A 24,465-nucleotide genomic window follows, 5' to 3' on the forward strand; every position below is an offset into this window, starting at 1 on the left:
TCACAAGGTGTTAGTGCTGCCCACACGGCCACAACACCAGGTTGGAGGTTCGCTGAAGACGATGAGCATGATCTGGTCTCACCCCAGACTGACAACATCCACACCCGCTTGCAGCCACCCGGCCTGTGAGCAAGATGTCGGCACGCAAACAACAGGCGACACGCAGTGGGTAGTGCTTGTTTATTTGTAGCTTTCTCTCTCTCTTAGACACACAGTGGGTAGTGGTTGTTTATTTGTAGCTTTCTCTTAGACACACAGTGGGTAGTGGTTGTTTATTTGTAGCTTTCTCTCTCTCTTAGACACACAGTGGGTAGTGGTTGTTTATTTGTAGCTTTCTCTCTCTCTCTCACAGACACACAGTGGGTAGTGGTTGTTTATGAAGGATGATGCAGACAATCATGGCGGTAGTCACGACTTCACCACGTGACCGGACATTGGTAGGAAAGAGACATGAAATAGACATCAGAAGAGAAGCACGTGCTGACAGTAACTACACAGGTGAGAACAGGTAAGTGCAGGCCTGTGAAGGGGGCCATCACCTAGGCCTATATACGTAGAGTAACAGGGGCACACAACTCGCCCTGTGCTGCAGGTGAATGAGTTCAGCCCCGTGAAGTGGTGTCGTGGTCTCCACACATCAGCAGATGACACTGAAGGCAACTCGCCATTTATTGCAACTGAATCTTGAATAAACAAAGACAGACGAGGTAACACGCACAAAGCACGGAGAGAGATGGTAAACAGCATTGTCAGCAAGCACAACAACACATCGTTACATAAACACAGGCTCAGATGTTGTTTGTAAAGATGTCACCTCAGTCAGGTGTCGAACGCCAGCCACCGGAGCTAGTGAGTGTCGTGTACAACGTCTGGACAAGGAGAAGAACTAAGGGATAGAATGAAGGCGACATGTGGGTAATGAATAAATAAAGCGATCCTTACTTGTCTATGTTACAATCACACCTCACTGTTGTCACTGCTACGACTGATTTCACTGCTGGCTAGACCTCTGGGGTGCCTTGTGTCACCAACTACTCCGTGACATGTCAGCAAGAGTTGTGAACATGGCAAACGAGTTCGCGGAGGACGAGAGGGCAGGCAGCACAGTTCATGGCATGAGGCAGCAAAGTTCATGACACGAGGCAGCACAGTTCATGGCATGAGGCAGCTCGATTCATGGCATGAGGCAGCACAGTTCATGGCACGAGGCAGCACAATTCATGGCATGAGGCAGCAAAGTTGATGACATGAGGCAGCACAGTTCATGGCATGAGACAGCGCTAGTTCCCGCCAGAAAACGTTCTGTGACCTGACAATGAACTCTGGATGACCGCCATCACACCTGATGGCCCAGGCCCTCGGACTTCCGTTGATCAACTAGCATTAGTCACGTGGATCGTCTGACCAGTGAAGGCCGAGTGGCTGAGGGGCGAGGGAATGTGTGTGGAGAGAGAGAGGTCTTGTGTAACGACAAGTTGATGACTGTATCTGCGACAGGAAAGGAAAGGAAGCAAAGGGTGACAGGATGACATGACGACACGATGACAACATGACAGGACAGCATGACAACAAGACCGTCTGACATGACCTATGACCAGATGAGTCCAGTTCCCAGCAGACCACAGTTTGAACGAACGTTGTTGGCGCAGACGTTGGCGAGATCAACACACGGGAGTCGATGAGCTCGCGAGCCTGCTTACCTGCACACCTGTGCTTGACTACTCGTCTGTGCACCCGCGGATACCCGGGTGTGGGAGGATGGCAGGACTCGGGAGGTGGGTAGGGGGGCTCCAGCGAAGCCTTTTCAATCTTTGTGGCTAAAGGGCGCAACAGAAGGACAAGCGGTTTTAATCGAATTGGAAAAGATGGAGGTTAGTTGTGAATAGGCAATAAAGAGAAAACAATTATCATAGTGCTCCTCTATCATAATACGTGCAAGAAGTTACCATGGAAACGGCTGTATCCGGAAAGTTTTTGTTCTCATCAGCGCAGGAGGAGGGAGGAAGCGAGTGAGCAAGCAATGTGTGTGTGTGAGAGAGAGAGGACACCAAGACAGCGGAATGTGGGTCCCTCGGGTGCCACTTGTAAATATTTGATGAGTTTGCCTTCTAACCTGATCAATGCAGCAGACGACAGATTCTAGTGAACTCTGCTGACGCCGGCAAGACTGTGCAGTGGTGCCAGCCACACTACACCGGCCAGCACACCCTGATGGCCTGCCACCTCCACCACAGTTGTCACTCGTCCCCTGGGTCTTGGTCTTACCCTCCACAAAGACAGTCAAATGGTGCCGAGAGAGAGAGAGGGGGGCAGAGAGAGGGAAGGAGGGCTGACCTCTGGCAGCCTGGAGCGCACAGTGCATGAGGCTGTCCTGTGCCTACACCAACATGGCTTCAAGGAAAGAATAATATGAACAAAGAAAATCGATGCAAATAAGTATTGTTTTCTTCCTGCGTCAGTTTAGTACAACCACGTTCATTTGAAACAAAAAGTCGGGTACATGTATTGCGACTTGAACATCGCTCACCAGTGCAAAAGAGTTCTTGGAGAAATCCGTGCACCGCTCTCCAGTGTTAGAAGCAGGAGAAATTAAATATTGACAGAGGTCCCATGGTAACTCCCCCCACCCCTTGTCTGTATAGACCATCGTCGTCGTGAGTGATTGAGAAATTCGTACCTGGTGACCAACAGCCTGTCGACCTTTATTCTTTGGTACAACTACAAGACACGACAACCACACCACAGACATCGGCGGCACACAACAGTTGTCTCCTCCAGTCAGTCAGGGACAGCAGCCTGCTGACCAGCACTCGTGTGACCAGTGGGTGGAGCCGGTGAGGCCAACGCTGACATGAGCTCGTGAGTCCAACGCTGACATGAGCTGGTGAGTCCAACGCTGACATGAGCTCGTGCACACAGTGCAATAATCCTCGGCTCCTGAGTAAACTCACCGTCTGTTTATGAAATGTTTGTGGCAGGACGGATTCTGCAGGTGTTGGGGGGAATTCAAGGAGAGACCATACCTGACCTGCATGTACACCTGTACTTGTGGTCTACACACGAGACGAGAGGCGGACACAAGGTAGACACACAGAAGACATGAAGCAACAACTGGAGATGCTTCTAATCAAGTGGTGGTCTTCAAGCACGACTCGCCTGAACAGACCAGATGAGCAGAGGTGGGACATGAGACAATAACATACACGCTACAATCAAGTAGGGACACGAGACAATAAACCTAGATACAACAATCAAGTAGGGACACGAGACAATAAACCTACATGCTACAATCAAGTAGGGACACGAGACAATAAACCTAGATATAACAATCAAGTAGGGACACGAGACAATAAACCTAGATACAACAATCAAGTAGGGACACGAGACAATAAACCTACATGCTACAATCAAGCTGGGACATGAGACAATAAACCTACATGCTACAATCAAGTAGGGACATGAGACAATAAACCTACATGCTACAATCAAGTAGGGACATGAGACAATAAACCTAGATACAACAATCAAGTAGGGACATGAGACAATAAACCTACATGCTACAATCAAAGGGACACGAAACAATAAACCTATATGCTACAATCAAGTAGGGACACGAGACAATAAACCTACATGCTACAATCAAGTAGGGACACGAGACATAAACTACATGCTACAATCAGAGGGGACCGAGACAATAAACTAGTACAACAATCAAGTAGGGACACCATAAACCTACATGCTACAATCAAGCTGGGACATGAGACAATAAACCTACATGCTACAATCAAGTAGGGACATGAGACAATAAACCTACATGCTACAATCAAGTAGGGCATGAGACAATAAACCTACATGTACATCAAGTAGGGACATGAGACATAAACTACATGCTACATAAGTAGGGACATGAACAATAAGGCATAGAACAACATAAGTAGGGACATGAGACAATAACCTACATGCTACAATCAAAGGGACACGAAACAATAAACCTATATGCTACAATCAAGTAGGGACACGAGACAATAAACCTACATGCTACAATCAAGTAGGGACACGAGACAATAAACATACATGGTACAATCAAAGGGACATGAGACAATAAACCTACATGCTACAATCAAGTAGGGACACGAGACAATAAACATACATGCTACAATCAAGTAGGGACACGAGACAATAAACCTACATGGTACAATCAAAGGGACATGAGACAATAAACCTACATGCTCAATCAAAGGGACACGAGACATAAACTACATGCACAATCAAAGGGACACGAGACAATAACTACATGCTACAATCAAAGGGACCGAGACAATAAACCTACATGCTACAATCAAAGGGAACACGAAACACAATAAACCTATTGCTACATCAGTGGGACACGAGACAATAAACCTACATGCTACATCAAGTAGGGACACGAGACAATAAACATACATGGTACAATCAAAGGGACATGAGACAATAACCTACATGCTAAACAAGTAGGGACACGAGACATAAACATACATGCTACAATCAGTAGGGACACGAGACAATAAACCTACATGGTACAATCAAAGGGACATGAGACAATAAACCTACATGCTACAATCAAAGGGACACGAGACAATAAACCTACATGCTACAATCAAAGGGACACGAGACAATAAACCTACATGCTACAATCAAAGGGACACGAGACAATAAACCTACATGCTACAATCAAGGGGACACGAGACAATAAACCTACATGCTACAATCAAAGGGACACGAGACAATAAACCTACATGGTACAATCAAAGGGACATGAGACAATAAACCTACATGCTACAATCAAGCTGGGGCAGATGATGGCGAAGGTGGGACAGACGAGGATCAAGCTGAGACCTGATTGTAGATTGTACCCTACAGATACGACCCCAAAGGGTAGAGACTGTGACACAAGCCAATCAAGTTTGATGTTACAAATCAAGTTGGGACTTGAGAGTGTAGACTACAGTATTAGGTTAAAAGCGCCATGACTCAGCTGATACAAGGGCTTCTATCTCCTCTAATCCCTAAAGGGCTGCACAAAACTAAGCTTTGTTCGCGTCCTTTCTTTACGAGATCGCCTTAATTCTTAATGGCATCGTCTCCACCCCACCCCGACCCCACCCTCACCCTGTCGTCTCCCTACCACCCCACCCATACACCCCCTGCACCGTTCGATAACTGCCGAGGTGACATCAGGGCGGCTGGCGACCGTATTACCAGTTTCTGCCTCCGCCAAGTGTTATTGCGCCTCGGGCGATGACGAGAGGGAGTAAAATGGCAAACGATCTTTAATCGACACCAATCTTCGTCTCACAGCAGCACCCTGGTCACCGCTTGGTGTTGACATCAGCCTCGGTGAACTGAGCTCATGGCTGTTGTCATCAGCCTCGGTGAACTGAGCTCATGGCTGTTGTCATCTTGGTGAACTGAGCTCATGCTGTTGTCATCAGCCTCGGTGAACTGAGCTCATGGCTGTTGTCATCTTGGTGAACTGAGCTCATGCTGTTGTCATCTCGGTGAACTGAGCTCATGGCTGTTGTCATCTCGGTGAACTGAGCTCATGGCTGTTGTCATCAGCCTCGGTGAACTGAGCTCATGGCTGTTGTCATCTCGGTGAACTGAGCTCCCATTGCTGTTGTTCATCTGGTGAACTGAGCTCATGGTTGTTGTCATCAGCCTCGGTGAAACTGAGCTCATGGCTGTTGTCATCTCGGTGAACTGAGCTCATTGCCTGTTGTCATTCGGTGAACTGAGCTCAATGGGTGTGTCATCTCTGGTGAAACTGAGCTCATGGCTGTTGTCATCTCGGTGAACTGAGCTCATGGCTGTTGTCATCTCGGTGAACTGAGCTCATTGCTGTTGTCATCAGCCTCGGTGAAGTGCATCCCATCATGGCAGACTGTTGGCGAGGCTGCTAAGTGCACTTGTGCAACTTTCACAATTCTGTCCGTCCGTGCATGTGCGCGTGCCTGTGTGCTCGACCATGTGTTTGTTCATGTGCTTGCAAAGACCTCGCTGTCCAGCCAGTTGTACTGTGTGCGTGTCTAACAAATATATTATTTGATACTGTATTTCTAATCAAATGAACTTGTATAAATCTACCTATCCACGAAGTAATTGTTGCTGCCTACACGTGCATTAAATTCACATTCATTATCCAAGTTTCATCTACCATCGTCTGTCGACAAGACGAGACCTAGTGACGCTGACGATGACCACACACTGGAGTCGATGTTCCAACGGCGAGGGCGAGTTCATTTCAACCGTGAAACTGTGAACATCCTAAGCGATAAAATTTAATTTATCTTTTATTTTCTTTGGTAAGGAAGGAGATTGTTAGGGCAAAGATAGAAAGATAATTAGCTTTTTGAAAAAGAACAGAAAAACAGTTTCTGAAAATAATGGGGTGGCGGAGTAGAGTTTCTAAGGAAAAATTGAAGAAGAGAGATTTTGAGAATATTTGGGAAGAGTAAAAATGTCTTCAAATAGTGGAAAACAGAATTTGGAAAAGTAGTGAAGAACAGTCGAGAAATTGGTAAAAATAGTCGGGGCGAGGGAGAGGGGTAAGAGAAAAGTAAAACTTTCAGAAATGAATGACGGGCAGAATTTCTGACAGTAGAGAGTGTAGAAAAATGTGTGACTAGTGTGAAGTTGCAGTAGAAGGTGTAATACAATTGTAGCAGTAGTGTTAAACGACAGAAACATTTCTCAAACTAGTGACCAACAGTAGAAGCAATCCTGATATAATGATCAAAGGGAGCATTTCTTGAACATAGAAATTGTAGAATAAAAAAATAGTGCGAAACAGCGGAAACATTTGAGAGGACTGTGAGAAACAGCAGAATAACTTCAGAAAATAATGGCGAAAGGTAGAATTTCTGAAAGTAGAAAATAGACCCTAAAAAAAAAAAAAAAAAATCACAGCGGAAACATTTCTGAAAACAGCGAAAAACAGAAGATTTTCTGAAAAATGGTAGGAAATGGTAGAGCTCTGAAAACGATGTTTAGGAAACGGGACACACCAGGAGTACCGTTAACAAGAAAAGAAAGAAGAAAGAAAGAAAGAAAGAAAGAAAGAAAGAAAAGAAGAAAAGAAAGAAAGAACTTAGAAAAGTCTGTTTGTGAAGAAGAAAGAAAGAAAGAAAGAAAGAAAGAAAGAACTTAGCAAAGTCTGTTTGTGAAGAAAGAAAGAAAGAAAAAAAAAAAGAAAGAAAGAAAGAAGGAAAACAAGAAAGAAAGAAAGAAAGAAAGAAAGAAAGCAGATACTTAGCAAAAGTCTGTTTGTGAAGAAAGAAAGAAAGAAAGAAAAAAAGAAAGAAAGAAAGAAGGAAAACAAGAAAGAAAGAAAGAAAAAAAAGAAAGAAAGAAAGAAAGAAAGAAAGAAAGAAGGAAAGAAAGAAAGCAGGTACTTAGCAAAAGTCTGTTTGTGAAGAATTCCACATGGCAGGCTGCCTGGCAACACGGCGACCTTACAGTGGGTCGCCCTCGTCTTGAGGTCAGCGGCGCTGTAGATGACACCAGTCGCCGTTTGTGGTGATGACGATGGTGACGTCGTTTTGACGGTTAGAGGACATCTCAAGCTCGTAACCAAAGCTGTCATTCTGCTACCATAGCAACCATCGCTAGCCTTCTCACCATATCGACTATACGGGTCACAAAACACGAACACAACCTCAGAGGTTGGCGGGAAGAAGAAAAATAATAGTCTAGCGAGAGCAGAGGAAGATAAGAATACAATATCTGTGAAAGAAAAAACAAACACTGAGAACGAAATAAACCATTGGCTGCACCCCACACAAGCAGTGTGCCAGTGCCGTTGGAAGCGGAGAGAGAAAGAAAAAAGCAAAAGACACTTTTCACTTTAATCACTGGATTACAAGGCTACAGGGTCACGGGGTCAGTGGGGGCATCAAGTCACACTAGTGACGGGGTGGGGTGGGGTGGGGTGGGGTGGGGAGGGCTCTTCTAAAGACTGCAAACCACTGCAAGCCATGGAGAGAATCCTCGCGGAGCCTGGAGTGTGTGGACCTGAGTCTCACCACCTCGCCATCGCCTCCACTCAGTGGTTGCCGTCCTATAGCCCGTCCCACTGCGCCAGCTTTCTGTCTTGAGTCTCATTGGTGAGCCGCACGATAGTCGGTGAGAAGGGTGTAGTGACTGTAGTCTACATCAACACCTACCTCCACTGATGCTCACCTGACACCTGTCTGCACACCACAAGCAGTCTCAGTCGCATCCCTTTGCCCGCACAGATGGACACATGCGTTCCAGTTACAGTCAGCTGGCAAACAGGGCCGCCGAGAGCCAGCCCGGGCCCCAGGACAGACGACCTCTCCGGCCTCTGGGCCCCTTGTACTTGTAATCGTAAATTATTTTCCCAGTATATAATGTATGTTTACAATTCTACAGACTTGAAACTCAAGCATGTGTAATGCTTGGGTGTCTGTCCTTAGACCTTTCTTTAAAAGAAAAGGAGAAGAAGAAAAATCCACTGACCAAGGCCGGGCCCTGACAGCCGCGGGTGGGTACACCAGACCCCCTGTCCCCCCCTCTCGTCAGGCCTGCTGGCAAAGTAGAGGAGGTGGTGGTGGTGGAGTTGGTGGTGGTGAGTTGGTGGTGGTGGAGTTGGTGGAGTTGGTGGTGGTGGTGGAGTGGTGGTGGTGGTGGTGGAGTTGGTGGAGTTGGTGGTGGTGGAGTTGGTGTGGTGGAGTTGGTGGTGGTGGTGTTGATGGTGGGTGTTGTTGTTGGTGGTGGTGTTGATGGTGGTGGTGGAGTTGGTGTTGGTGTTGGTGGTGTTGGTGGGTGGAGTTTGGTGGAGTTGGTGCTGTTGTGGAGGTTACTGTGTGCTACAGTTCACTGCTTACAGCGCAATGGACAGAAGTGAATGTCTGCAGGGTTAGGGTGAAGACAATCACCGAGCAACAACAGATGACAGAAGGCCTCTTACCTTTCCCCCGACACAGCTCTGCGCCTAACAAAAACTAAAGCCACCAGCAGCAACAGCCAGACAGACAGACCCCCACAAAATCATGGGGAAAAGCATGGTTAGGTGTCGGAAAACTGTGAGGACTACGTGGACGAAATGTCGGGAAGTGGTGCGTCTGATGACATGTAGCAGCCACCCGGGGTGGGAGACGCCCAGCTCGCCGCCTGGCAACCGCGGGATCCCAAGCTAGGCCGCGTGTCGCCGGACTCTCCAGCCTGATGCCGTTGTCCTGCTGCTGCTCATCCCAGTCAACCCGTAAGAGGATCTACCAAAAACTTCTTTTGGGCGAGAGTTAACCGCCTGGCCAAGCAAAACAACGATGGCGCCGAGCAAATTGGTAAAGGAGACCGAGACGCAGCGTGCAGAGGCGGCGTGGCCTTACTCCGTGTCAGCCCTCTCTTAAATCAAAACTGCTTCGAACCGATGCTCCTGTGTCGAGAGCTCATTCTGCCGCCGCCGCAGTCCTTACTTAACAGTCGCCGTGGACGTAAGAACACCAATACACGCCACCGGACCAAACAGCAGGCTCTTGGTTGCATGGCGATCTTGATTTCTCTAGCAGAGCAAGGACTACAGGGACGGGGAACGAGGGGGAGGGGGAACTCGCAATTACAGAGAAAGGGCCGAAGTCTGCACGACTTTAGGATGGGAAGGATGGAGGAGGGTATGGAGGAAAGCAGCAAATGGATAACTTAGCACACAATCCGCCCTGATGGTAGGCAGGATCGCTTCTTGCGGCAAAAAGACATTTGCGATATCTATCGCTGGAGGAGTAATAGAGGACACAATTAGGGCCCCACCTCCCCCGTCTACGCAGCTTGCGCCAACACCACTGAGAGAGCAGGCAGAGGACAGAGCAGAGACAGTCAGGAAACTATACAACAGATTCTGTCCAACGGAAATATACCCCACATGTATTATTGTATGTACTTATTCGCACATTGTTGTTTATCCTTTGCTCCTCTCTTCTGGGCGGAAACAGGGGCTGGGAGAAGGAGTGGATGTGAGCCCCTTCCCTCTCCTCAACCACTACTGAGTGAGCCAGCGCGCCGCCTAGTGGTGGCCAGTGCCTCTGTCAGAGTGACTTGAGTGTTCTTTCACACAGTTATGAGTGTCATAACCATGACATAAACAACCCTGTCATGTATTAAACAGCACAATATGTGGTGTTGTTAGCTTCTGGTATGCATAACCTGTACTAGCCGAAACATTGTGTTGTTGCTGTTGTTTTGTTATTGCTCGTTGTTGTTGGTCGCATAGCATTCCCCTGCTAACCTGTATCTGCCGAAAACACTTTGTTGTTGTTGTTGTTGCTGCTGTTGTTGTTGTTGCTGTATGTGTTGTCGCAGATTCCCGGTGCAACCTGTATAATCTCGCCGAACACTGGTTGTTGGTGTTGCTGTTGTTGTCGTCGCCTAGATTCCCCTGCTACCTGTATCTGCCGAACATGGTTGTTGTTGCTGTCGTGTGGCTGCTGTTGTTGTTGTTGCTTGTTGTTGTTGTCGCTAGATTCGGTGCTAACCTGTATCTGCCGAAACATGTTGTTGTTGTTGTTGCTGTTGTTGTTGTCGCTATATTCCCCTGCTAACCTGTATCTGCCGAAACATTTTGTTGTTGTTGTTGTTGTTGTTGTCGTCGCTAGATTCCTGTGCTAACCTGTATCTGCCGAAACATTTTGTTGTTGTTGTCGTCGCTAGATTCCCCTGCTAACCTGTATCTGCCGAAACATGTTGTTGTTGTTGTTGTTGTTGTTGTTGTTGTTTTCGCTAGATTCCCCTGCTAACCTGTATCTGCCCAAACATTTTGCTGGGTTGATGTGATGGCACTGCTGTCACACGCATGTTTACAACCTCGTTGCCGGTGACAAAGCAGTGGAAGGAGGGCGACACCTGCTGACTGGCAAGAACTGCGAGGCTCACTGACCAGATGTGTGAGTGGGAGGCGCGCACACAAACATGTGTACGGGGGGTAAGGGGCACATGGTCAGCACTGGGCTACAGCCAGTCTCACCATTCTGAACTCAGCCGCCACTGAGGTCCGGCCATGGTCCGGCTGTCAACACAGGGACGGACCGATGACTTTGGTTCCAGCAAAAACAGGTCTGGCCTCTCATCCAATCACAAAACAACCGCAAACACCAGGTACGAGCAGCAGTTGACATCGTTTAATTCCTCAAAGTGTAGCACGTTGAAGGTGCCGGTAGAAACAAGATGAGTGTACAAACACAAAGGTTGAGGAAACTGCATGTAGTCATGACCTTTTGACCTCCCACAAATAATTCTGCTTGAAATCTAATAACTTGTCCTCAACCCGCGAGGTCAGATTTCCACCTGCTGAACTCTTCTGACTCACGTGCGCGAGGCTGTGTGTAACAGAGGTCAATAGTCACGTGTTACAGTAGTCAATAGTCAAACGTGCCGAGGCTGTGTATACAGTAGTCAATTAGTTCCACGTGCTGAGGGCTGTGTGTACAGAGGTCAATAGTCACGTGTACAGTAGTCAATATCACTTGCCGAGACAGCGTCGCCCCTGGCCTGTAGGGCGTGTGTCGGTATACAGAGGTCAATAGTCACGTGTTACAGTAGTCAATAGTCACGTGCTGAGGGCTGTGTGTACAGAGGTCAATAGTCACGTGCTGAGGTTGTGTACAGAGGTCAATAGTCACGTGCTGAGGGCTTTGTGTACAGAGGTCAATAGCCACGTGCTGAGGACCGTATACAGTAGTCAATAGTCACGTGCTGAGGGCTGTGTATACAGTAGTCAATAGTCACAAGCTGAGGGCTGTGTATACAGTAGTCAATAGTCACGTGCTGAGGGCTGTGTGTACAATAGTCAATAGTCAATGAGAGAATGAGACCAATGAGTGACAGAGCAGAAGATGGCAGCATGGCACTGTGTGACACTGTGTGACACTGTGTGACAGACCTATGATGGCAGTTATTGCTTACTCCTGCATGACGTACAACACTGCGTCGTGAGCAGAGGCAAGGTGTGGTCAGTACACTGTGTAGCACTCGTGTTCACAACCGTACTGCGAGTGGGTTCCCTCCCTCAGCCCGGCCTGCTTACATCATGTACAGCTTGCTTCTCTTCTTCTTGTCCCGCCTCGTCATGGAATGTTTCAGACTCTTCTGACGCAGCCTATCAGTTATTCCAACGAGGACAGCAACAGCTGCAGTCAGGAGGACAGGAGTGTCAAACACACTGGTCCACTGCGAGCAGCGATGTCTATTTTATTGTTTACCTGTCGGTTTGGCCAGTAAGGTGTGCAGGTGTCTTACAGGAGAGAACATATCTGAAATCAGTTGATTACAGGAGCTGCAGCTAAGGAATGATGTCAGGATGGTGTCCTGCCTGCCGTGTTTAGCACTGGAGGAAGGAAAACATTGGAGTGATAAGACAAGTTGTGAATCTCACCGCTACGTGAGTCAGGGTCATTTTGGTCCACTCTGCAGATGTAATAAATAGCATCAGCTCACAAAAATGAACATCGATATCGACTGTTCGCTTTGGTGGCCGTGTGGGAAGAATTGTGTCAATACTACACAAATTTGTTTAAATAGAAAAAATACAAAGTGCGAGGATAATGCAATGAAAGTGAGGATTGTACACGTGGCACACACGATGTCAAGGATTCTCAGTGAGGACAATGGCAGACACAGGAACATGTCCTTCTCCCCCACACACACAGTACAATGTCGACAAGTAGCCGTGGTGTGGTCACAGGACATACAAACCGCAAGCCGCCATCATGTCGCGGGGGCACTCTAGTGACCGTCACGCCCCTACACCACGTGACCACCCCTTCTGTCACGTGACCGCATGACACCGCCAGCTCTTCACTCAAAGAAAGCATGGCGGGGAAGAGAGTTATCTTTTCTTGCTTTCAAGTACATGAGCAGTCTGTTGATTACAACTCCTGGCACCATCTGGTGGTGTGTTCACTTGTACGTTCACTTGAACGTTCATGCCATGCTCACAGTCACCAGTGTCAGCATCAACACAAAGCCGTTGTGAACAGACGCTCAAGATGACAGGATGAACACACGATGACAGGGACAGAGAAGGGAAAACAGATGTGGACTGTGTGGAGGGGACAGTCACCACTGCAGGGTGTGGGTGTGACACGTGACCACTGGCGACACCCGACAAGAGGAGTGAGGATGTGTTAGTCTACACTGCACAACACCGAGACTCCACACGTGAGTTGTGGCAACTCGTTAACGGACATCGAGATGAGTGATGGAGACATGCATACGTACACAAGACGATTGCTAATCTGACCACAAGATGTCCTCTCTGCTCTGTCGTCTTGACATCAACAGACACCATCAAGCTCTCGCCTCTCGTCACATCTTGTAGTCAGGGAAAAGACAGAGAAGAGAAGAGAGAAAAAGACAGAAGTGAGTATCTTCGTGTCTCGGTGTCGTTGAGTACAAGGACAGGTTGTGGCTTGACTGTACAACGTGTGACCTGTACAACTTGTGACCTTATACAAACAGGAAACACCGCATGCAAACGTCACCCGAGGCTTCCAGCAACACTGCACACTGTGCGGTGACGTCAGCCTGGCACGTCTTGAACCATCCAATCAGATTCATCCTTACATCGCCCGACAGGCTGGTGGCGGACGGCGCGTGGCCCAGTGTCCGAGTTCTCAACGTTTCTTCACTACATCCATCATGGTGGCTCCACAGTTTCAAAATCCAAAGATGTTCAGTCGCACCTCCAACCTCTGACGTCAGAGGGTCGTGAGCACCACCGCCGCCACCACCGCCACCACCGCCACCACCGCCACTTGTTTCACCAGCTGCTCACCGCTCCTGCTGCACCCCACCCGCCCCCACCCCTACACCTGGCACTCACAATGGCATGTGACCACAAGAGAGCAACCGTCGCGGTGAGGTCGTCACTCAAGTGACGTTACAGTTACCGGCTCTTGAGCCAAGAGCGACAGTGACGACAAAAAGGTCAAGGTCTGATCGGAAACAAAAGTGACTTTCACACACACACACACACACACGCGCGCGCTCAAGATATCGCGTGGAGTCCAGCTGACAAAGAAGTGATTTGTGGTTACAGTGTCCACTTCTCCCAACAAGACTAGATGAGAGAGAGAGTGAGAGGGGTCAAAGGTCAGTGATGCGCCATGCTGTTGGCGGAGAACTTCATGCGCTTCTGCTTCTGGCGCTGGTTGCAGAACCACACGCGCACCACATTCTTCTTGAGGTCCAGCTTCTCGGCGATCTGCGCGATCTTCTCGCCGGAGGGTCTGGGCTGCACGGCGAAGTAGGCCTCGAGACTGCGCTTCTCCGGCGCCGCGATGGACGTGCGCTTCCTCTTCTTCTCGCCGTTGAGTCCGCTCTCCTCCGTCTTGCGCTCGCGAGCCTGGCGCTCGGCCTCCTCCAGCCATGTCATGAGGATGGGCTTGAGGGCGATCATGTTGTTGTGGCTGAGGGTCAGCGACTCGAAGCGGCAGATGGTGGACTGCGACAGACATCCCACGCCGGGAATCTTCAGGTTGGCCAGAGCTGACCCCACGTCGGCCTGCGTGACCCCCAGCTTGATGCGGCGCTGCTTGAAGCGCTCGGCGAACATCTCAAGTTCTCGCGGATCGCAGTCGCTGTCATGGACGCCAGGGTGGTGGTGATGGTGGTGATGGTGATGAGGGTGGTGGGCCGCGTGGTGGTGTGCCGCCGCGTGCATGCTGGCATGGTGCGCGGGTGGCAAGCCCGGGTGGGTGTTGACGGCAGACGGGTGGGCGGCGGTGTACATGGGTGCGTACATCTGATGATGCGGAGGGGAGTGCGCCGTGTGCCCGTGCGGTGCTGACGTCACGCCGGCCACGTTGTGGTGATGGTGGTGATGGTGGTCGGCCATGGAGGCAACGGGTCCCAGTGGCATGGGCGGTGGGTTGCTGGGGGTCAGCGGCTCAAACATGGAGTCGCTGCTGGGCCCGAAGGCGCTGGCGTGGGGGTGCATGGGCATCTGGGGTCTGGCTGGCCCAGCCGTGTGGCTCGTGAAGTCCGGAGTGTGGCCATACAGACCCTCCGGCTTCATCAGCTGATGGCCGGGGGCCGGACCTTTGCCCATGTCCACCACAGCCATGGCCTCCGCTCGAGCCAGCAACCCATCGTCCAGACCAGAGAAGAAATTGCCCTGCACAGAAAACAACATGCTTGTTAGCTCCAGCACCCACACATACAACATCATGCTCGACAGCTTCAGTGCACAAAGAAAGAGGTGGTGGTGGTGGTGGTAATGGTGGTAATGGTGGTGGTAATGGTGGTGTAGTGAATGTAGACCGAACAAAGAACTAATGGCGAGCAGTGGTAACAATCCTCGTATTTGTATTGTCCGCACTTTACAGTCAGTGAGTCCAGTCCTGGTCAGGTGTGGCGGCTCTCATGATTTTTCAGGGTGACAAGGTCGGTTTTGACTACAAGCTGACGGTTGTGACAAGCCGCACCTGTCTGAAGCTTTCTAGATGAAGAATTATGAAAGTCCTCATAAAACCCAAAACAAAATAAATACCAGTATGCGATGGTCAGCCGCCCAACACCCTGTGACCGCCTGCGGACAATCACATGACACAAAAGAAACTAATAATAGCTCAGCAAGACAGTCAGCAATGAGGGTTACTCAATGTCCAGCAAGACTGGCAGGAAGGATAAAATAAACAAATAATAATTTGTCTTCTCACACAGACACTGCACTGTGTGGTCCAGTGAGTGCACCAGTAGTGTGCTGCCATCTGTCACTGCTACTCAAGTACAAAACACACCTTGCTTGCTTTCACTCGCTGAGTTCTGTGCTCAAGTGCTCAGGGTACTCAAGAATGTTTCCCACAATTCCTCTGTGTTTCCTTGAGGCAGGGTCTGACTAACTGCTAAGCAACAGTCACAAACAACTTCAGACTCACCGACCAAGTTTCCCGACTACCTGTGGTCAGATGTTTGTTGGTGGTTAGATGTTTGTTTGTTGGTGGTTAGATGTTTGATGTGGTTAGATGTTTGTTTGTTGTGGTTAGATGTTTGTTTGTTTGTTGTGGTTAGATGTTTGTTTGTTGTGGTTAGATGTTTGATGTGGTCAGATGTTTGTTTGTTGTGGTTAGATGTTTGTTTGATGTGGTTAGATGTTTGTTTGTTGTGGTTAGATGTTTGTTTGTTGTGGTTAGATGTTTGTTTGTTGTGGTCAGATGTTTGTTTGTTGTGGTTAGATGTTTGTTGAGGAGGTGAGCTGTGCTCAGTGGAGGTAGCACCTGTGTTTTCGAGCTCTATGATTTCTTGCTGAACTTTTGGATAATTACTATTGTTGTGGTGTAATAGTGCCATGGTTTTTTTCCCTCTTGGAAGGATTTGAAGTGCTGATCCACCGGATATAAGTTTTATGTGCCTTGTGCGAAATTGACCTAGTCTACCTGATTTCTCACGTCGTCATACCGGCCCCTGCGCTGGTAAGTAGTGCGCTAACCTCCCTTTGACCCAGTATTAGCAGGTTGCTATGTCTTTCCGGGGAAAGCAAAGAAAAGTTTGTTCTCATCACACCTTTTCTGCTAGCAAGGAGAACCCAAAGAAACTGAAACTAAAAACCCGCGACGCCGTCTCCCTCCTCATCCTCGTCATTTTCACCAGCTCCTGTGCATGTTGCCAGTATGCCCTCTACCTCTGCATCAACGGTAAAAGCTGCAGGAAACTATGGAAACTATGGAGGCGGTCCTTCGTCATTCCAGGATGAGATCCTTTCGAAAGTAAATGAGGCATTGTCAATCTTCAAACCTGCGAGTGGTGATGAAAGTGATCATATTGGGAAAACTAATTGAATTATGCAGAAACCTAAACCTTGCAATTGTCAATGGAAGAGCAGGTCCCGACAAAAACACAGGAAAGCTTACCTGTAAAAACTCAAGCATAGTAGATTACTTCATACTGTCTAGAGAACTCTTTAATATAATTGAAGACTTTAATTCCTAGAATTTAATGAGTTATATTCTGATATTCACTGTCCCACTAGAACTCCACCTCAAACTACCTTCCAAAAAAACCTTCAACCCAAAGTACTCCCATTACTAAATGATGATAAAGTAAAGAAGGACAACAACACTAAAGAAACCCAAATGAAAAACAGAATGAAAGATGACTTTATTATTTCCTAGATTCAAACAAGATTAGCCACTTAACAAATGAAGTCAACGAGCTGTTACAAAAATCATGAAGTAGACTTACACAAGATTGATGCACTAACCCAAGAGGTATGTAATATTATGCTGGATAGTGCTAGTAGATGTGGCCTACTCCCTTATGCCAGCAACCCAAAGAAACAGCAAGTCCCTAGTCAAAAAACCTAAAACCAAACCATGGTTTAACCCCAACTGTCGCAGGAAAAGACGCGAATTCTTTAAAGCACGGCGCCAAGCGAAAACGTGTAACAACCAGAATCCCAATCACGCATGAATAGAGCTGGACAGGATTACAAGAGAGAAATAAGAAAGCAGTTTAAACTCTACCAGCAAAAATGGTTTAGGAAAATTAGACACTTAAGAAGTAAGGACCCAAAGGTTTTCTGGAACATTCTGAACAAGAATAACAGTGATAAAATAAAGAAGGAAACCCCAACCTGTAATGAATTTTTACAGCACTTCATGGAGATAAACAATCCTGGCAACTACACACCTGAAACTGACCTACTTGTGAATACCACTGAAACTAGCAATAACTATCTCAACAGTGAAAGTAACAGAGAGTGAGGTTGCTAATTGCCTAAAAAAGCTAAAAGGAAATAAAGCTTGTGGAAATGACAATATAATAAATGAATTTTTAAAATTTTCTCAACCAAAGACTCTGACCCTATTCACAGCCCTCTTTAACCTCATATTAGCAACAGTCATGCCCCCACAGAATGGGCAACAGGTATTATAACACCAGTTTTTAAAACAAAGGAGAACAAAGTGATCCAAATAACTACCGTGGCATTACAATCCTTAGCTGTTTTGGTAAGCTATTCACAAGTGTCCTTAATGTACGCTTAAAACATTACCTAGAGGAAAATGATCTCATAGGACAGGAACAAGCAGGCTTCGGCAGGTTATCCACCCTTGACCACTATTCCATGCAAAGCATCCTCGAAATTTTACTAAGTAGAAAAAAACGAGTTTTCTGCGCGTTATAGATTACAGAAAGCATTCGACCAAGATAAGATAGAACTTACTTGTGGGAAAAATTGCTAGATCTTGGAGCGAAGGGAAGATTCATGAATATAATCAAGGATATATACAAAAGGCAAAATCCTGTGTTAAGATTAATGGAAACCAGTCAGAGTTTTTAAAAGTAGTCATGGTGTCAGACAAGGGGAGAACCTATCTCCTCTATTATTTGCAATTTATCTAATGATCTGAAAACGCATCTCTTAGCAGACTCTGTTAGTGGTCTCCCAGAACTAGCCAAACTGACACCAAATAACCTCACCCCCAAGAAACTGATGTGCTTCTTAAATTATCATACTCTATATGCAATGATACTGTCATTTTATCCGAACACCAGAAAATCTACAGAATGCTTTAGACAGCATGAAAAATACTGTGACAAGTGGAACCTGACAATTAACTCAGACAAAACAAAAATAGTTATTTTCTCTAGAGGTAAAATAAGAAGAAACCCAACATTTGTTTATAAGGTGAGAAACTTGAAATAGTAGACTATTACTCCTATCTTGGCCTGAAACTAAACTACAATAACAAATTTCTAGTAGCACACAAAAGACCTATATGACAGAGCCTCAAGAGCCATGTTTTGCTTTACTGAAAAAATGTAAAAAGTCACAGCTACCACTAGATATTCAACTCGACATGTTTGACAGAATTGTTCTTCCAGTACTTACCTATGGTTGTGAAATATGGGCATCAGGAATTAGTGACATTTGTGGTAAACTAACAGCTAAGATTTTATAAAATGGTCCTCAAAAATAAGAAGTCCACCCATCTTGTATAGTGCTTGGAGAAGTGGTCGCTTCCCTGTTAGTCTTCTTATTAAAAAAGTAGGATGCTTAGCTTTTGGTTTAAATTGATTAGCACAGTAATAAACTATCAAGCCACTACATATAGAATGCTCTTAAATCTACACGAAACAAACATTCTTAAGTCTAGCTATATCAGTACTATCGCCCCAGACAACGCTGCAAGACCTTGGCCTAAGTGGAATATGGATAAACCAGAAAAGCATAAACATAACAGGTGATTGGTTCAAGAAGAAAGTAGATAGGTCCTACAGGACCAGTATATCCAGAATTGGTTAGGGGAACTAGACTCAAAACAAATATACTCAAAATTATACGAATGTTTAAAGCAGCTTCTTACTAGAACCCTACTTAAAAATCCTACCCCACATGATTACCTCCTTTAATAAAATTTAGGTCATTGAATAACCACTTTCCAGTGAATAAAGGTAGGCAAACAGATATCGCCTAGAAATGAAAGGTTCTGTAGACTCTGCAACACCAAGGACATAGGGGATGAATTCCACTATCTTTTTAATTGTAACAAATTTGATACCCAGCGAAAAAAATACTTACCAAGCTACTATAACTCGTAACCCAAATGCTTACAAATTCCAATCTTATTAGCCTCAAAAAAATAAAAGAACCCTTAGTAGACTATCTCAATTTGTAAAGATATTACTAAGAACAGTAAATTAGTTAAATTGATAAAACGTGGTGTGTGTGGGATATATTGTACACAGGGATGGAATGGGAGTGCATTACCCCTGTGATAAAGAAATAGTAAAGAATACAGAACACCTGTGAAAGAGAGTGAGGGAGAACAAGAGAGTGGTTATCCTATGTTCTGATATGTCCAGATGCTTTAACCTACTCGATTACAATATCCAAGTTTACACGAAATGATTGGAAAAAGGAAAGAATGAGTGGATGATTTTGAATATATGTAAATGAGAGACACCCTATATTTAATGATAAGAATGTGAATGTATATGCATTGATACTTCCTAATTTCTCAATACCCCCTGGAGGGCGACAGAATAAAAGAATCTTGAATCTTGAATCTTGTTTGTTGTGGTCAGATGTTTGATGTGGTTAGATGTTTGTTTGATGTGGTTAGATGTTTGATGTGGTTAGATGTTTGTTGTGGTTAGATGTTTGTTTGATGTGGTCAGATGTTTTATGTGGTTAGATGTTTGATGGTGGTCAATCCCAACACTCAAAGAAATAAAAAATTGCTCAAAGTTCTGACAGGAAATTCAGCTTGTCTTGATGTTTACTGAAATCACGTGTGCTTATATCACCAGGCATATTACAAACTAAATGTTGCTAGATATATTGCTATAACTTTATATTAATATTTTCAATTAATAAATCTGTAAAACACTTGTGAAAACCAAGAGCAGCTGTGCAATGTGTGTCATGAGGCTTTGTGTACAAGTGTTTTTAAAACATGTTTATTGCTTCTGTGCTGCTGTGTGTGGGAAAGAGACTATTTGGATGGCAGTTTTAATATCAGCAATTTATTACCAAGTTCTGTGTACTGTGTTTACTAATAAACAGAAACTATTGATAGATGAGTACACAACTGTGTATTGTGTTTACTGAATAAACAGAAACTATTGATAGATGAGTACAGAACTGTACTACTGATATTTTAAAATAACGAATACCTAAAACATTGACATTGTACATAGTACAAAATATTTCAAGATAATTCTTTCTCATATTAGAGTATTAACAAATATATACCTATATATGTATAGATATACTATATATATATATTATGTATAGATACAAATATCAACACACATTTCAGAAAGTTGATCAATGTTGTAAGTAAAGCTTCGGTGAATATTTGCTAGTAGTAATGTAGACTTCTAAAACACAAAAATTGTTTCATATTTGCAAATAAAATTTTTAATGGATGTTGCTCGCCTGTATCCTGTCACTTACTCGCCTGTATCCTGTCACTTTCTCGCCTGTATCCTGTCACTTACTCGCCTGTATCCTGTCATGTTACTTGTAATGGAGGTTCATCGTTTGTTATGTAAGCTGATAAACAAGTATGTGCTCTGCTGTCCGTTTGTTGTCGGTCTGTGCTTCTCTAGGAGTTGCCAGGAATAAACGAAAGTAAAACTGTTGTCCGTAGCAGGAAACTGTAAAAGTAATTTAATAAAGGTCAGGGGTTGTAGTGGGTTTTAACCCCAGGGTAACGGCAGGAGTCGTTAAAGGGACGGGGCTTACCCAGGGTACAGAGACACCCACCCACACATTTTCCTGTGCAACCTCGTCTCATCGGATGTGGCTCCGCTAGTGAGCTTTGCATTGCGGTTGAGTGTATGAGGCGGGTGGGGAACAACAACAACAACAACAACACAACAACAACAACAAAACAACAACAACAACAACAACAACAACAACAACAACAACAACAACAACAACAACAACAACAACAACAACAACAACAATCCCTCATACAGCGGATTCAGAGAAGAGCAGCACAAGGCAAACAAGCAGAAAGAGTACAAACTACAAATTCCAGGGATGGATGGGAGGAACAGATACTGGGAAGAGGAGACAGTCAACTGCTGTAGGTGTTTCAAGACTCATGGTGAATGAGTCCTGCCCCAGGGCCTGTGACAGCTTTCGGCGGCACGTGAGCACACAGACACACGTACGCACGCGCACACACACACACACACATAAGTAGTACAGGAGGACGACACAGAAATACAGAGAATGCCAAGAGCAGAAAGGCTAACAGAAATTGTACATTAGTATCGAGAGTGAGAATAATAGTCAGACAACTGTCTGTTGTAATGTTCACCTGGTTGTGAGCATCACATTGTAACCAGGGTACACCGAGTGCTGACAGTCACGACATCCCCCTCAAACAACTGTCTGTTGTAACATTTAGTTTGCTGTCAGCAGGCCAGTGGCCACACAAGAGGCGCATGGTTACAAGAACTGCCCCCCTCCTCCTGCTGGAAGTCAGTCTCCGTGTTCACACAGCACCGTCCTGCAGCCGGGATCACGTGACAAGGTGTGAACACGCGGGCTGGCAGTGCGGGCTAATGCGGGAGTCACATCTGCTGGCGCGCCACTGCTCACAGTTTTAGTGCTTGAAAGGCTGCAGCACTTAATGTTTCTAGCGATGCTCACAAATTAACTACAGTGTGATGCACATGATCCCTCCCAAATGTTTGCACCGAGTGTACGTCACTCACTCTGGGTGCTCTCGTCTCTCTCTCTCTCACATCGCAGCACTGAACACACTAATGAACGAATGACTTCTAACTACTCGCAGGCAGACAGACAGGCTGACTGACAGACAGTCAAATGACCCCAAGTGTCTGGCCTGCAGTTGTCTGTTTTAGTCACGTGACGTAGACTCGCACAAATACATTCAACTCACTGCTGTGTGTACACATAGCCCCCTCTCCCCCTATATATATATTATATATTATAATATTCAGAGAGAGGACGATTAACAAACGTTTCAGAAAAACTGCAAAGAAGGAAACTCCAGCATCACAGCACAAGTAAGTGTTGTTTATGTTTGTCCAAGAGCCATGACTAGGTAAACTGTCACTGGAGCCGAGTGCACGAGACACAGCAGAACATTGCTGACCCTAGTCACACAACACCCGGCCTGTGGACTGCGCCCACCCGATGTTAAATAGCCGTTGGTTATAATACACGTGTGTGTGTGTGTTTAAAACGGTCTTGTGACATGCCACCCTGCTCACCTGTTTTTTCTGTGCTAATAACAACCACAAAGTCTTGTTGTATCTCAGTTCAAGATGGCTACACGCACGACTCAATTAAGAATTCATGTCTCAACAACGCTCCACTTCTCCTGCTGATACCAAAGCTCGAATTAATTTCACAGGGAATTCTGAGTTTAGAGGGAGGGCTTTGTATTGTGCTGACACACACACGCACACGCACACACACACACGCGCGCGCACACACACACACACCAAGACACACACACGCACACACACACACACCAGACACACACACACACACACACACACACACGCACACGTACACACACACACACACGTACACACACACACACCAAGACACACACACGCACACACACACACACCAAGACACACACACACACACAACACACGCACACGTACACACACACACACGTACACACACACACACACACACACACACACGCACACACACACACACGCGATAACGCACACAGAAAGAGAAGCAAGTTACAGGAATAGTCGCCTGTACACGAGCCTAGTGACGATGTCGGGTAGATGTAACCACGCAGGAGGCTGACAGCCACCCCAGCCTGTCTCCTCTGGTAGCGACACTTTGTTCATCCATGTTGATGACAGACGGACGATGCCCGGCTGCTGCTGTCACACACTGTTTGTGATGTTGACACCAGAAACAGCGACAGCCGCTGGTGTTGATGATGGAGAATGGCCAGTACACTCAGACATGTTTATATTCTCCGCCACATGATGCACGTGATGCTGTATTTACCTGCTTACCTGTATTTTCACGGCCCGCTACACCGCACTGAAGGCAAAACTGACCAGAAAAAACACTTTTGAACTTTGACATTTGAAATATTTGTCCGTGTCGCCTTCTTAATCAGACCTACTTAATAAAATATCTTGAATACACATTTACCTTCCGACTATTTGAAGTGCAACAGTCGTGATTATTATGAAAATATTATGGTATACTGCATACACAATTCTAAAAATATCTGTGGAGGGAAATGATTATCCCCCTTTAATAAAATTAACTTAAATGAAAAGCTATTTTGCAGTAAATAAATGTAGGCAAAGAGAAAGCCCTACACATGAAGGGTTGTGTAGACTTTGTAACACTAAGGATGATGGGATGCATTCCTTAAGGTGACCAGACGTTTCGGGGGCGAAAGCGGGACACGTGCCGATGATGGTGTCGTCACCGTCAAAGAACGCCGAAAAAAGTGATTTTTAAAGACAACCGGACATTTGATGGACTTGCCAGAAAGCCTAACCCGATATTCAGGCGGGACACGAGGTCAAAAGCGGGACTGTCTGGTCACCTGAATTCATTACCTATGTAAGTGTACCAAAGGCTGATGACCACGTGAGCACTACTTACAATCACTACTTGACAAGTCAGTGCTGCTACATTCCACTCATGACTACAAATAAAGACCTCAGCTGATGAGCTCGTGAAGACTGATGTTGAATTGATAACACGTGTGTGCATGTGTGTTTGCCAGTGAGATACTGTGTGTTAATATGTACACTGCTCCCTGGAGCAACGAAATAGTAAACAACACACAATGTATGTGAATGACAGAGAGAGACAGAGACAGAGGGAGGGAGAGGAGAACGAATGCAAGTTTTTCCTTGGTTAACATGTGTTCATATGCTTTAATTCGCTTGACTACATATACAGGTAGACACAAGTAGGCTTGACGAAGGAAG

The 24,465-nt window shown here is 46.1% G+C and overlaps 1 protein-coding gene across 4 annotated transcripts in view; it reads right to left on the bottom strand.

The window, feature by feature from the left end:
- Positions 1-13,833: 13,833 nt before the first annotated feature.
- Positions 13,834-24,465, bottom strand: part of LOC112560315 (POU domain, class 4, transcription factor 3-like) — a 59,699-nt gene continuing 49,067 nt past the window's right edge. For 2 of the 4 annotated variants that reach the window (XM_025232092.1, XM_025232091.1), the window contains exon 2: positions 13,834-15,166. In XM_025232092.1, coding sequence (XP_025087877.1) covers positions 14,144-15,166 — 1,023 coding nt within the window. In that variant the 3' untranslated portion in view covers positions 13,834-14,143. The remainder of the gene's footprint in view (positions 15,167-24,465) is intronic. The other 2 variants (XM_025232094.1, XM_025232093.1) reach the window with 1 other exon arrangement.

Source organism: Pomacea canaliculata, linkage group LG3 (genome assembly GCF_003073045.1).
Source record: "Pomacea canaliculata isolate SZHN2017 linkage group LG3, ASM307304v1, whole genome shotgun sequence".
Taxonomy (NCBI): domain Eukaryota; kingdom Metazoa; phylum Mollusca; class Gastropoda; order Architaenioglossa; family Ampullariidae; genus Pomacea; species Pomacea canaliculata.